General features: G+C 37.9%; 1 protein-coding gene across 4 annotated transcripts in view; it reads left to right on the forward strand.

The window, feature by feature from the left end:
• The window catches only part of LOC135214754 (cGMP-inhibited 3',5'-cyclic phosphodiesterase 3A-like), a 326,967-nt gene extending 320,505 nt beyond the window's left edge, over nucleotides 1–6,462 (forward strand). For all 4 annotated transcript variants that reach the window (XM_064249103.1, XM_064249104.1, XM_064249106.1 and 1 more), the window contains 2 exons: nucleotides 354–563; nucleotides 819–6,462. In XM_064249103.1, the coding sequence (XP_064105173.1) occupies nucleotides 354–563; nucleotides 819–842 (234 nt within the window). In that variant the 3' untranslated portion in view covers nucleotides 843–6,462. The remainder of the gene's footprint in view (nucleotides 1–353; nucleotides 564–818) is intronic.
• The last annotated feature ends 9,118 nt before the right edge of the window (nucleotides 6,463–15,580 follow it).

A 15,580-nucleotide genomic window follows, 5' to 3' on the forward strand; every position in this document is an offset into this window, starting at 1 on the left:
CCTCCCAGAGGAAGTCGTGCAATTGGAACTACAGAAGTTCAAGCAAAGGTGCAATACATTACTACCCTAATAATATTCTTGCATTTTGATTTACTACGCATTTATCTATTCCTTTATTTATTAATTTTCTTTCCTTTTTGATTAGTGGGGTCTCTTCTTTCTGTATTTCCCTTTACCTCATCTTTTACTTCTTCCTGATGAACACCACATTATTTGGAAGCTTGAATTTCAAGTCTTTGGCCCCTTTGGTGGGCTTGTTCCATATGAATAGGTTTCATCTTGTGAATTTGATAATAATAATAGAATGACTGAAGGTATTTGGAAGTCTATAAAATAGGTCTACCTTACCTCAGGAGGAACAGCGGGTGGGGGAAGAAGACGAGGAAGCAGATTCAGGATCCGAAGAAGAAGTCGTCCTCCAACCCACAGCGGAGGCTAACAACCCCTGTGGGTTCTCTCCTCAGCCCATGGTCCTTAATCTCAACAACGGAGATGAACCCATGGAACCCATTGAAGAGGAGAAGACCCCAGCCTCCATCTCCTCTTCCCGTAGCTTCAGTTTTGTAAGTTGAACAAGGATCAAGCATTGTGTTGTTGGAAACTGTTTTGTATATATATATATATATATATATATATATATATATATATATATATATATATATATATATATATATATCTGTATACTTGATTTCAAAAAGTACACTACTATAAACTTGTTAGCAACACATTGCTTTTGGTAGATTACAAATGAGAAAAGTACTTCTGTCATAGTATGTTTTCGTCTTGACTAATTCTTCTTCTTCTTTTTGTTCTTACAGGAAAAAGAGGACTCGAAACTTTGATGCCCGGCCTGTGTCATAGTCTAATAGTTAGAATTCTTCCATTATTTATTATGAAATAGGCTATTGATACAGGTGTAAATGAAAGTAAGTGAATTTTGTGATTAAATGGAAGAGTTGCCAAAAGGTGCTGGGCTAGAAAGATCAAATAAAAGTGAAGGCTGTGGCATTGCTCGAGTGCTCTGTATATGATGATGATAACGTGAATTCGGTGCAAGCAAGATAAATATTGGATGTGAAGGTAAAGAATCACGCGTACGAAAAGTTCCCACGTCTATCCCTGCAGCAGCAGATGGAGGCTTTGGGTGCTTGGCAAAGCAAGATGAAGAGGGAATAATGGGCGTCCCTACAACCATCAAGAGTCACTTGCGTTTCCTTGGAAGAGAAGTTCTCCAGCAGGACTTGGGGACTTCGCCGTGAAGAAAACAAAAAAGAAAAGACATGAAAGAAGATATCTTTGTCGGTCAGGGATTTGCAGGAAAAGTGACCACCTCTAGATAATTATAGATGCAGGTCATCCTAGAGGGAAACAAAAGGACGCTAGAGCAGACTTTTTTTTTGCGAACACCATGACGGAGACGTAAAAGAGTACTACAGAGAACGAAGAGGTGTGGCGTTGCTATTGACATGGAGGTCCCATTCGCTTGACCTCCTCTCAAGATGAGTCTACAAGCCTGGCACCGTGACCTAATGTATGCGAGAGAGCTTTTGCTGCATCAAGTACATTTTTAGCATTTAATAAATCATATGCATTTACCAATACTATAAAAAAGCAAGGTTATATTCAATTTTATGCAGTCGGGACATTTGTCCCCGAGGTGACATCCAAGGTTAGGAGGACTCAGAGGTTTACGAGATGGGATTTGAGGAGGCTTGGTAGAGGGAGACAGGCAAAGCAGAGTTCCCCTACCAGTTTTGTTTTTTTATTTTTATTATGATTCTTGTTCCGCTTCCACTCACTAGATGGAAGCACGAGACGGTTACAAGCACAACACAAAGTCTGGATGATGTAGAACTTTTGTAATAATCTTGATGATGTAGATATAAGACAATTTAAATATTTTTTTTTCTTTTTGGAGGAGATTTATGTGCTATACATAATATGGTGTTTAGTGACTGGAGAAACTACGTAAAGAAGATTCATTTTCCTCATCTGTATAAAAAGTTCCAATGACTCTACTTCAAAATGACAAGATAGCGACGTCCGTCAGTCGCCACGCTGAAAGGCATCATTGAAATTCTTTTATCCGCCAGGAGATCTCTCTCGCCGGAGAATAATTGTAGTATACTGCCTTACCAAGATTTGATTGCCCGATGAAAAGTCTTGAGTCCTGATATTTGTGGTGTGCATAGTCAGACTGATGCTGATGTTTTCCCCGATGTTTCTGATGTTACCATTCTTCCTGTGGTTAACATCCGACGCTAGGTTCTTTATGAAGTCATTTATGAAATTAGAATCACTTTTTAGTGTTCAGGAATTCCTTGTTTTTCCAACTAAAAACAAAAAAAGGCTTATTGTTCAACACAATTGTTTCTCGTTGAACATGAGTTGGACTTTTCAGAGACGTTCGTTATTTTTCACATAATCCTCACAAATCCTTTGCATAATGTTCCGGTTTTTCTTTTCTTCGCTGCCAAGATGTCAAAGTGCTATAGATATGCATATACATATTATATATAATATATATTTTCTTCTTTCAGTTCTTGTCATGTAGGTGTCCGAAACCAACTGATATCTTCCGATGCTTTATGAAATCAGTGCCATACCTTTGCTGAGACTTCCCTGACTTCCTTTGAGGTATAGACATTTTTTACTGTCACATATATGTATATATATTAATATAAAAGAATACATATGTATAACACTTGTGCGTGTAAGAGAATCTTCTACATTCTCGAAACTTGAAGGAAGCGGGAAATGTTGTCAGTACTGAAATAAGTTAGGTCTGTATTTTTACCAAACCTTTAGTGTCAGATAGAGTTATCAAAGCGATATTGTTTTCATTATTATCACTGTATTGTAGAAAAAATACATCCGCCATTTTATTGTGATCTTCCATTCATTATATTCTCTCGTGAAGGCTGTTCATGACATGACTCGTTTGTTGTCTCTCTTTCGTTCATCTCAAATGTCACGTATTGGTCACTCCAAGATTCAGTCGCTCGCTCTCGTTCCGTCTGCTTCCACCGAACCGGACTAATCAACTGGCAAAGGTCAGGAGGTGTCGCACCTTGCAACCTTGCAAGGCGGTTGCCGGAGAGTGAGTGATTAGCTGGCAAAGGTCGACAAGTGTCGTGCCTTGTAAGGTCACTGGTAACAATACCAGTGCAGGAAGGGAAAGCTAGAGTTGAGCTAAGGTTCTCTGATCTGCTAGTTATTTCTAAAGCTACGGCAAGGACCAAAGAGCTGGATAAAAATGATTTCTCATTCAAAATCACTAGAAAAGACCTTGCCATTTACTATGAACTCACGGTGATACTTTGAATTGTAAACAGGAATCAAATTGCAACTGGACAATTCGGTCAGGCATTGGAATAGAAATTAATTCAAAAGGAGTCTAAGAATTTCTAAATCTAACTTATATTTGTGTCCACTCGTATTACTTAGTTACTAATTCCTTTGTGTACAGGAATACTCGACTTACTTATGATCCTATGGACAGTATCCAGTTCCCTTGATAATGGCAATTCCTTTGATACTGACTGTTAGTGAGTCATTTATTTTCTGAAGGACAGTGAGTTTGCTCATGAAAACAGAGGATACCTTTATTATAAGAAACTAAACTGATACATCAAAATATATGGAAAAGATGAACTAACCCTGGAAGTATTTCTTCAAGTACAAAATGGAATTGTCTCAATATCTCTTTGAATATTTCATTCTGATTTTATTTTTATTTCAGAAAAGTGACTATATAAGTCTCCTCACTATTAATGGGCCTGTTACAAATAAATCTCACCTAATGCTTTGGCTTAATGAAGCCATTTTATTCATGCAATAAGCCATCTCACCGTGTCCTTAAAATAGAAAAAAATATGAAAAAGGCATTACATGATTGGTTGATATTCTCAAGGAGAGAATATTTGAGGCTTGGTAACAAACAGTAATGTATGCACGCTACATATAAGACTTTCTCTTTCTCTTACGCACACAGACAATCAATCACACATACACACAAAATCACACGTTAATTATAAATAATCTTTGGCCTGTCAGTCACTTAATTAAGTCTTCTTTCCCACCATTATCCCTTCATTAATTAAGGGGTATGTTGCCTGATGCACCTTCTCCACTGCTACCGTCAAAAGCATCATTAGGCATGGTTTTTTGTTTGGCAAAAGGGGTTTTTATGACCGCATGCCCTTGCGGTCATCAACCACAGTTATTGGCAGTGGGTCTCGCCTGTTATTAAAAAGTACGACTGCAAGTCAGTAGTTTCCATAGTTATTGGCGGTGGGCCTAGCCTTTTACTAAAAAGTAGACTGCAAAGCAGCAGTTTCCATAGTTATTGGCGGTGGGTCTAGCCTTTCACTATAACGTAAGACTGCAGGACAGCAGCTGTCCTTTTAGTTGCCTTTTACGACACGCAGGATCTACGGTGGTAGTATTTTTACACCCCTACCACAGGATCACAGTCACTTAATTATTTATTTGTAAATATACTGCAATGTAACGATTATCCCCTTTGACAATTTGTCTGCAATTGAACGGCACTAATTTTAGAACAAAACAAGATGTATATTCAGTAATAACAAATCGGATGGCTGGAGGTTTTAGAGTAGCGGAAAGGGTATCCGGGTATGATGATTCAGGATGTATAAGGACTGCCCTCTCTCCAAGTAATTTGATAAGACTGACAGGTAATCTTTAACACTTTGATTCATCTTCACATAGTGTTGTATTACATTTCTCCTAGTAAGGATATTCACATATAATATTCTCTCTGGATCAGATTATCGTAATGCTTAAATTGTGAACCGGAGAGCGTGGGATAAGCGAAATCAATTTCCTTTTCCAGTGGTCTCTGCCAGGACCTGAGTGAGCTGCTCGTGCAGTAAGCGTAAGTCGTCATCTCGTTACTGCTAACTTGTGAGTGATCAATATGGTGAGGTTTTGAACATTCCTTTCTAGCTAGAAAGGAGCAAGGAAGGGATGTCCAGGGCTTTTTAAGAACATTCAATTGAACGGCTTTTGTTTTGTGCGAGTGACGTATATTTATCAGTTTCAACAGAAGAGGTACCCTTGTATATGGAATATTTTCTCAAATTATTGTTACGTAGTTGTTCCTTGTAATGGTAGAGTTCAGTACTCAGAGTAAGGGACGAATTTGGTGTGCTGCTGGTCGATATATGTATGATAATGATGGTTCAGAGGCGATTGTAAAGTCAGCTAAAATGTTATTAAGATTCTTATTTGCAGGATATTTTTATCGAGTGTCATACTGATTCATTTCTGGGATTCTGATGCTCATCTGTAATGATGATGATGATGATGAGGACGAGCGAGTATTGAGATGAAGTTTAGCCCTGGGATGCCTTCCACCTAGCCTCTCTTTCTCTCCTTCTTCGTCTGACTAACATTCTATCTATCTATCTATCTATCTGTCTATCTACGTGTCTGTCCATTTGTCTCTCAGCAATCTCTAACTCATCCTCTTTCCTCATATGCACCCCCCACCCCCCTCTCAACCTCTCAGTCTCCAAGATGTGTTTCACAAGTAGCCTTTGAGATCTCACGATGACCCGAACCTTCTTTCTAAGACAGAGTAATATCATTTGATGTGTCAGAATTGTTGCAGTGGGATCATCGCCCTCTGCGAAATTATTTTTTTGGTGATCCAGCTGTATTTATGTATGAAAGTGTTAGCATAATATATCAATGATAATAATAATATTAAATAATGTTAATAACAATAATAATCAGGTGGAATTAAGAAAAAAAGTTTATATTTTCATGTAGTTTGAGATGTTCATGTACTGGGTTCCAAATATCAGTGTGCTGTATACGTGCTGGATGAGGGAACTGCTCTCGAGTCTTCGCCGTTCACTTGGGCTTTGCCTTCTGTCTACCGAATGATACACTTCCCTTTTCTCGCCGTAGTAAGAAGAGGGAGCGTTCTTTCTCGCTCTCTCTTCCTCGCTCTCCTTCGTACACCTCCGTGTACAAGCGATAATAATAATAAAGAAAAATAATAAACGAAGAAATGGGTTACAGGTAGAGTGTAGAAACACAATGGCCAAGTCGACGGCAAAAACTCGCAGATCGCTTCCTATCCGAAATCCAAGCCCTAACACTCTTCAAAATGGGCAAATGGCTGTTCGAAAAGCGGGGCGCCGGAATGAATTCATGGCGGATTGCACTTCCCGCGATCTCGTGGATCCTGAACCCTATCTTTCGAGGATCCACGGACGTTTTGAACTTTTCGGTGGTTCGCTTTCCCCTCAGCCATTTCTCACGTCATCAAGTCCCCTTGAAGTATGTCACCATCCCCTTCGCCCCAGGTGTACTCAGTGCTAGAGGGGAGGGAAGCCAGTCTTATTTAAAGGGGACTGCACCCTTCTGGGGAGGGAATCTTTTTGGGAGGGGAGATGTGTACGTGTTATGTATTAAAGGAGAAGTACAGCTCAGAGGTTTCATTCCAACCTGTCAGTGTTGCCACTCTAGTAATTCATTCATGACCCACCGATCATCCTTTGCCTTTGCGGCACCACAGTAACAGATTTGGTGAGTTTTACACCTTATGAAACAAGACGTTGAACATTCAGCTCAGTCATAGTTCGAAAGAAAGAAAACCTAGTTTAGATAAGGAAAAGAAAAATGAGTCAGGTTGAGATTTTTTTTTTTTTTTTTTCTTTTTAAGATTCAACCTTTCAGGTCAACGCCACTTTATTACAATTTCTGCGGTTAAAGGAACCATATGCATTATTATTTCTTGTGGTTTATTATCAAGACATTTTAAATCACCACCTATTTGACACTGCTGTCATTTTGTTACTAACACTGAAGTGAAAATTAAAACGAAGAAATGTGCAAGAATCGCTTCGTTTCATTAGAGCGTTGAGGAATGAACTGAACCTTCTCAAGGATTTTGCTCTATGGTAGTCGCCCTTCAAATCGACAGTCAAACTCAACGTCGTTTCACTTCGCAGATCGAGAAACCAACAATGCAACAAATGTATTATGGCTTCTGATTGGTGGTAAGTTTCCTGGGGAGTTCAAGAAGAACAGTTAGTCCTTTCGTATTTTAAAGGCTGCAAGAGTGCAGACGCAGCCACGCAGATATGCCCTGTGAGTGTTTGATACACCAGAGATAAAGGATAAAATTGCGCAATTGTGGACAAAGAAAAGCCTGTTTCATCGATGATAGAGTGCTTGAAGCTGTTCACCTTGAGGAGGTTCATGCTAGAATCTGTGCAGATTCGAGTATACAAAATATTAAATTAGTTGGTTATTAGTAGCCCCTTTATGGTTTCCAAGCACTCGACAAATCCTTCACTTTATTCATCTTTCTTTATTTCAGCCTTGATGAGGCAGATCAAATAAACTACTGCAGAATCCCAGACAAATGATCACTCCACATTGCCTCAGAAAGCTAGCATATTTTGTTTGACTGCCATCAATATGAATTTACCAAAAGAAAAATTGCCTGGGGTCAGGTTTGCTTCCATAGAGTATGTCTAGAAACGAAAGGTATTGTGAAAGTGTTTTGTTGATGTATATAAGCTGGAAAAATGGAGGAAGGTTTCAATAGAATTTCTGATATTCATTAATTCTAATATTTTCATTTTTTAACTCGTTCTGTGAGCTTTACCTTGTATGAAATGCAAGCACTTAGGGTAAGATGGAGCGAGGTTTCTTTCCCTTTTGCTTTTCGAATTTAGAAATGCCTTTGACTTGTCTTCCAGGGCTGTAATACCCATTTTGGTATCTTGCACTTTTGAGTTAAAGTCATTCGGTGCTGTCGGTATTTTTTTTTTCTTACTACACAATATCACAAAACGATCATGGGTTACAAGAAATACATATAGGTAGTGATAATTTGACTTCAAAAACAAGATATGGGGCAAACTATAATGACAATATCAAACGCTTAAGCTTGGCATCACAGGCAAATAGATACTACAGTAACTGCTCAAGGAGACCGAAGTAGTGTGACTTGATCACCTCCGCTCTTTGCCTGGCCCACTTGTCTGTTTTCGGAATAAATGGGGCCGAATTTGAAAAGGCCAGAAAATCGTTTATAGAGACCCATATATTTTGACTGAGAAAATACCGACAGCACCGAATGACTTTAACTCAAAAGTGCAAGATACCAAAATGGGTATTACAGCCCTGAAACATTTTGTGAATGTGCGTTAGCTGTTGTTTGAGTTATTTGGCTCTAAATATAGCAATTTGTGCGATTCTCGTGATTCCACAATAAGTAGAAAGCGCCTCAGTGGCGTGGTCAGTATGGTGTTGGCGTACCACCTCGGTGGCCGCGATTTCGATTCTCGGACATTCCAATGAGGCGTGAGAGATGTGTATTTCTGGTGATAGAGGTTCACTCTCGACGTGGTTCGGAAGTCACATAAAGCCGTTGGTCCCGTTGCTGAATAACCACTGGTTCCATGCAACGTAAAAACGCCATACAAACAAACATAGTAGGTAGGAAGGGTTACCTTAGTTTCTACGATGTTGGCTGCTCAGAAAAATCCATAGTACTGATGAATCGGTAAGTGCACGTAGCCTGGCCCTAGGATTTTGGTAGGCCTAACCGATCTGCGTCTAGCCTACTTGACTTTATTGTGAACGTAGCATATACTATTTGCCTTTTCTTTCTTAGTGTGAAGCTGGAATATATGAATTTGTTTTTCACTTGAATAGAGATTGCCATTTAACAGCTTTAGTACAGTACTACTGACTACAGTGACTTAACTGAATTATTAGGCTACACTTTGGTCATTTTTCGGAAGACTCCAACTAGCCGTTTTTGCATGAATAACCATTTTGGGGTTTTCATGCAAAAAATTACTAGGAAATGACAGGGCAATAAAGGAACCTAAAAATACCAGCCTAACGTAACCTAGGGTGTGTTCAGAACTTTGCCGTATTACCCATTGTGGGGGGGGGGGGGGGTGCGCCTGTGTTGTCTTACCTTATAAGTAGTAATTTGATTTTTTTTTTCTCTCTGTTATTAAGCATTTGCACAAGTTATGTATTGAGAAGAATTTTTTGTTTGGGTTTGTTTTACCCTAGAAAAATATTTGAATTAATGATATCGGAGATGGCTGGATTCTTCTGAAAAATAACCCCCTAGTCAATTGATTTTTCTTCATGTAAAATTTAGTTTTCTTAGATTTTGCCTCCAATTTTTAACCACTAGCTTTTAATCATTGTCAAAACTGGGAGCATTACCTTTTAAGTGGTACTATGTAATTTCGTATACTTATGACGATTGTCATGGCTGTATTTTACGTTCCATTTTTATTACTGCCATTACTATAAGTCAGAAGTATAAGGTGCAGCCTTATCTAAATTACTATAGCCAGCTCAGTCATACCTGAACTAACCTAATCTAACGAAGCCAGATAAGATCTATTGTAAAAGCGCCAAAGAAACGGTCACTCATTTGCGCAAACAAACGAGTGTGCAATCGTTAGCTTAACGCGCACATATAAAGTTAGGTTTGCGCATTCGTCAGTTACCGTCCTCAACGAGACGAGACGAAATGAATAAGATCGCTGCTTGTATAGCGATTAATTATTCTCGTTCTTCAAAGCAACTATCGCAATAGGGCCTCAGTGGCGTGATCGGTATGCTTTTGGCCTGACACCTCGGTGGCCGCGAGTTCGATTCTCGAGCATTCCATTGAGGGGTTAGATATGTGTATTTCTGGTGAAAGAAGTTCACTCTTGACGTGGTTCGGAAGTCACGTAAAGCCGTTGGTCCCGTTGCTGAATAACCACTGGTTCCATGCAACGTAAGCACATCATACAAACAATCAACGGTCGCAAGAAAACCAGTTGTGGATGAAGGATTGGTATGTAAAACGTTCTAGATTTACTCATGGTAATCTCATAAAAGAATTAAATGTGTCCTCCCCGAAGGAATTATGAGAACTTTTTTCGCATGGATCAACCTACATTCGCCGATTTTCTAGAAAACGTGATGCCGCTCATCAAGAAAGATTATTCAAATATGAGGGATGCAACATCGGCAAGTGCCAGACTTTCTGGAAAGCGCCCTTCGATTTCTAGCAACTAGCCAGTCATTTGATGAGCTGAATTTACCACAGCAATATCCCCTCAGAACCTTTGACGCATAATTATGGAAGCATGTACTGCTATCATATCTGTTGAAAGATTATATTAGGGTAAATATATCTGAATAACCATAGATAAAAAAAACTTTTATTTACATCAACAAATTATAGAACAGGACTTGTTGAAACAAAATTCATATTAGTATACTCTTAATCAAATTACTGTATATTTATCAAATACTTATTACTGAAGTGCATGCACGTTGAGGATAACAGTATGAAAATAAAGAATATTAAAATTAATTAAATATATCAAATATGGATAATTTTTATATTTACAATAAAGAAATAGATATATTTTATTTAACCTTTTACATCCCAGATATAGAAATCGCTAGGCAAAACCAATGAAATTTTTTGAAAATATCTTATTGCCATAAGTGCACAACTGTAGAAAAAATTATGATATTACTTAAAGGAGTTCCGAGTTATGGCACTGTTCCCACTCTGGGACTACGTGTGCTGAAATTAGCTTGTATTTTACCAAATTTTCAAAATTCATACAAAAACGTTATAGTAACCGTTTTTCTCTTTCTACTTGGCAAAATCTGAAGACCTAAAATAAAAAGTCATGTTATTTGTAACAATGTTACAAGTGTAGCCCCTATTTTGACAGTGTGGTAAGTTAATGCACACACTGTACATTTATCAAAATTCAAACGGTCTATAGGCATTTAATACATGGGTCTTGCATTTTTCTTGCAAACAACGCAATGCCCGTTTATCATATTACTAGACAGAGGGTTTATATATATATATATATATATATTATTATATATATAGATATAATATAATATATTATATATATATATAGTATTATATATATAATATATTATTATATATAATCGAGTTCCGGACTTTTCACTGTTAGTGACCTTTAATTTCCTTCTGTAATTTGAGCGGAAAGAGTTCATTTGACGTTTGGCACTATTTTCTTAAATTTGTCAATCAGACTGGTATATCCTTCAGATTTCAATGCCCCGTTTTTATAAAACACAATTTTAAGCTTCCACAAGGCTGGTAAATCAAGATAAATGTCCGAAAACTCGGACCAAAATTCCTCCTCATCAGCTCGGCCCGGCATTGACGACTCTGGTTCAAATGAGGTGATTGCGCATAAATCGCTAGGTACAGACAGTACATCAGTAATGGGCATTCCTTAGTCTAATAGGAGAAATGGCGAATCACCTACTTTTACCAACGGACAGCGCTACTCACGACGGTAATGTATGTAGTACAATCACCAGTTTTGCGCATTTATGATTGACCGTCTATTTGGCGCTAATACAGTTTACACCAAAATAACAGCCTGTGCTTCCTAAACTGATCCAGCCGAACGTAGTGTATTGTTTCTACGTAAAGTATTTCATTAGCATGATAGTTGTTGGAAATTTATGTGTACAAAATAACTTTAACTTAGCAGCGATTTGAAAGAACAGTTAAATCCTTATATTTATCAAATTAATCAAATAGTTTTGGTGAAAGTAATCATATTTTAAATGTTAGTAAAAATAATCAGTGTTTAAAATGCGCTTGAATTCTGCTTGGCTCACAAATAACTATACCCCGTTCTCTTTAGTGAGCCAAGCAGAATTCAAGCACAGTTTATACACTAATTATATTTTTACTAAAATTTAAAATTTTTACTTTCACCAATAATATTTGATTAATTTAATAAATATAAGGATTTAACTATTCTTTCAAATCAGCCAAGAAATTAATTTAGTGATAGAGAACTGTTCACCAGGGCTTTTTTTTTTCCGCGGGTCTAGGCCGATAGCTGATAACATGTTTTGGCGGTACTGTAAATCCAGGCAGCATGGTAGACGGATGTATATACACGCGTTAATCGACTTCAAGTTCTAAAACAAAAGATTGTTATTTATTACTTTATAAGAGTTTAGTGAAAAGGATTGTCACAGAAAATACAGACTTCCAGAAATTTGAACGACACCCCACCCACCACTCCCCCCTCGGTACAGGCCTGTAACCCCCCCCCCCCCCCCCACCACCAATATAATTTCCAAATTCTTATCTGTCGGGATACAAACAAAGAATTGAAGTGGCCATCTATTTATTTCCAGGAACATAACAAGAGGTCATTGGTTTTTACTAACCTAATCGATAGGATTTGTTTCAGTTTAAGGGTCTGTACGTTTCAACTTAGGGCTAACTTTAATGCAGGTCGATATATGATACCTACTAGATTACTATGGGTTTCACAGACAGTGCAAGCATGTTTTATGGCAATAACTCTGTAGCAAACACTCGTATCAGTACGAGATTTTGCTAGTGCTTTACACCCAGTGCCGTAATTTATAAGAGTATCATGAATCACTAATTGTGAAGAATAAAGACACTTGTCCCTGTGCCAAGAGGCAAAAACTCTATTACCCAGAAAGGGATACGAACACAACAGTATAAAAAAAGCTCCGCCTACCCTCTCCCTCCACCTCCACCCCCTTCCTTCTTCCTTCTGTCACATGCCCTCCCCCTCCCTTCTCTCTCTCTCTCTCTCTCTCTCTCTCTCTCTCTTTCTGAAGGTTGCTTAAGTTTAAACTTTTGTTATTATTTTTTCTATCTGTTTATCTCTCTAATAATTTACAATGATCCACTCGGTTGTTACCTGCCAGTTGACTGACTTATTTATGCATTGATCCGCACATAAAATAAACATCCATGACTTAAAAACATATGCATGGGTATAATCGAGGCTTTAACTCTAATGAATGTCCGGTAGAAAGGCTTAATTTTTATTTGTAACACAAAGTAACTATAACCAGTTACCTATTCAAACCAATCTGAAGGCAATTGGCGATTTTCTCTTTGCTAAAAAAAAGTTGAAAAATTGCGAGACAAACTCATTTCTGCAACCATGCCGACAGTTCGGTTCCGAGGTGGCCATCTCTTCTTCACCTTCGTAATACAAGTCTATGCCTGATGCCCGAGTCCAAATGAGAATTGCCAAGAAAGTAACCAAAGACAAGTATGTATAACAGTCGCTTTACCATCAATCATAGTGTCTATTGTTCTACTACTCCACCATACATTCATATTTCTCTCACTAATAACCATTTCCAGTACCACTACCACACAAACACACCACACAGAGAGGGAGAGAGGAGCGGATCATTGCATAAATTAGTCAACTGGCAGGTAACAACAGAGTGAATCGTTAGATATATACACCAATAAAAACTATTATTAGACAGATAAATAGGAAAAAATCGTATAAAATATGTTTTACCTGAAGTAACTTTCAGAGAGAGAGAGAGAGAGAGGAGAGCGGATCAGTGCACAAATAAATCCTTCAACTGACTGGATCGTTAGATATATAGAACAGTGTATATTATTAGACAGATAGGTAGATAAACAGAAAAAAAAAATCATGCAAAATAAGTTTAAACCGAAGCAACTTTCAGAGAGAGAAAAGGGAAGGAAGGAGGTGGGGGGAGAGGGTAGGCGGAGCTTTACTGTTGCGTTCGTATCCAATTCTGGCTAATTGAGTTTTTGCCTCTTTGTACAGGGACAAGTGTCTTTATTCTTTACAATTAGTGATTCGTGATAATCTTATAAATTACGGCACTGGGTGTAATGCACTATAGCAAAATGTCGTACTGATACGTAGAAGTGTTCGTTACAGAGTTATTGCCAAAAAAACGTGCTAGCACTGTCTGTGAAACCCAAAGTAGGTCACCATTGTCTTGGACAGGCGATTTAACTTTACAGTCGTTTGATAGGAAGCAGTTTCGCCAATTAACGTTTTACTCACTTGTTTTAAGTACTTAAAGAACTGTTTTCCTTTATTTACTTCTTGTTATAATATTGGGGCTTAATAAATATACACATACCGTATGCTATATAAAGGATATTTACTTGAGTTATGATAACTTTCAGTTTTGCCTAACTGACATGAGTATCTGTTCTGTTATATGTAGTAATTGGGCCCTCTCAGGTGTTCTATTAATATATTTCAGTTGTCCGTAAGTGTTGACTGTGTGGCCGGTGTTTTCTAAAATTGGAATATGCCACAGCATCTGAATTATGGCAAAGGACTAGTTTCCCATACGGATTAATGTTAGTTTTTTCCACTTGACTGAAAGATCTGTGCGAACTTCTGTATCTGTTTATTTTGTGGAAATTATCGCTCGAACAGCAAGATAAACATTCGGTAAACAGAGTTTTATCAATCCTAAACTTCATTATTTAAGTGATTAAAGCAAAACCTCTTTACAAGAATTCTTGAAAAGAAATAAATCTACGAATATATGCTTGGACAGGCAGGTATGAAAAGCACAGAAATCATTCACAAGACAGCGTTTTTAAAGCCTGGGTCACGAATTGGTGATTTCAAACAGCGCGTGTCGTAACGGCCGAAATTTTGCTCATTACGACCCCACTACGCTCTCATTACAACCAATTCGCCATAAATCGTAACCAAGTCCCCGAGTTTGATGACTTTGCGCCAGGGATGGCGACGATGCAAGGCTGCCTTGCATAGCCGCCGTCATTCCACGACTCTGTCAAAAGTTGCCATGTCATGGCGCAACAATTTCGTAATGGCCTCTCGACTTACAGCATTTGATCACGCAAGTTGTAACTAGCAATGGCGAGTTACGGCATTCAGTACAAAATACGTCATGTACTTGGCAAACTCACAACGTGCGCAGTAGGGCTGCGCAATGAGTCAGAATGTGTCAAATGAGTCGGCAGCCTATAAATGTAGTTCAAGGGCTTAGTTAATTGCCCACAGCTGCCTCGGTTTTGGATTCAAGATTTTCTGTATTGTTGATTTAAAATAAAAACTTCAGATATAGCTAAATATGACACTGAATACAACTTAAAAGAAAATATATCCTGTAATATTGATAAAGATGAAGTACAACTTTTATTCACGAAATTTACAGTTTTTTAACGTGATTTTCTTTAGAGAGTTCAGTGCAATCAGAGTCAATATATTAGCATGTTCTGAAGTATAAGAAATGAAAAGGCATTTTCTGTTTTGAGTAAAATATATATTGCATTAAGATTATCAGTAGGTATTCTCGATATAATTTGAGAACTTCAGATATACGTAGATAAATATGACACTGAATTTAAAAGAAAATATATTTGGTAATTATATCAAAATTTTTTTAATTTTAAGTTTTATTCAGGGAATTTACATAGCTTTTCAACATGTTATCTGAAGCATGAAAATGCATTAAAAAAATTTTTTTTATTAGCATATCATTGATTCCTGCCGATAAATGAAGCCTGAAGGGGTGCTTACATAATCACGAAGACGACCTCATGTGTCACTAGGTCCTCTCGTTTGGCCTCACCCCTGACAGTCGGATTTTTTAAAATAAAAATTAAGTTGTGCAACACACAAGCGGCTAATACCAAGGACTCGATACGATCATGAAGAAGATTTATGGGGGGTTCTGAAACACA

This window comes from Macrobrachium nipponense, chromosome 46 (genome assembly GCF_015104395.2).
Source record: "Macrobrachium nipponense isolate FS-2020 chromosome 46, ASM1510439v2, whole genome shotgun sequence".
NCBI classification, from domain to species: Eukaryota; Metazoa; Arthropoda; class Malacostraca; order Decapoda; family Palaemonidae; genus Macrobrachium; species Macrobrachium nipponense.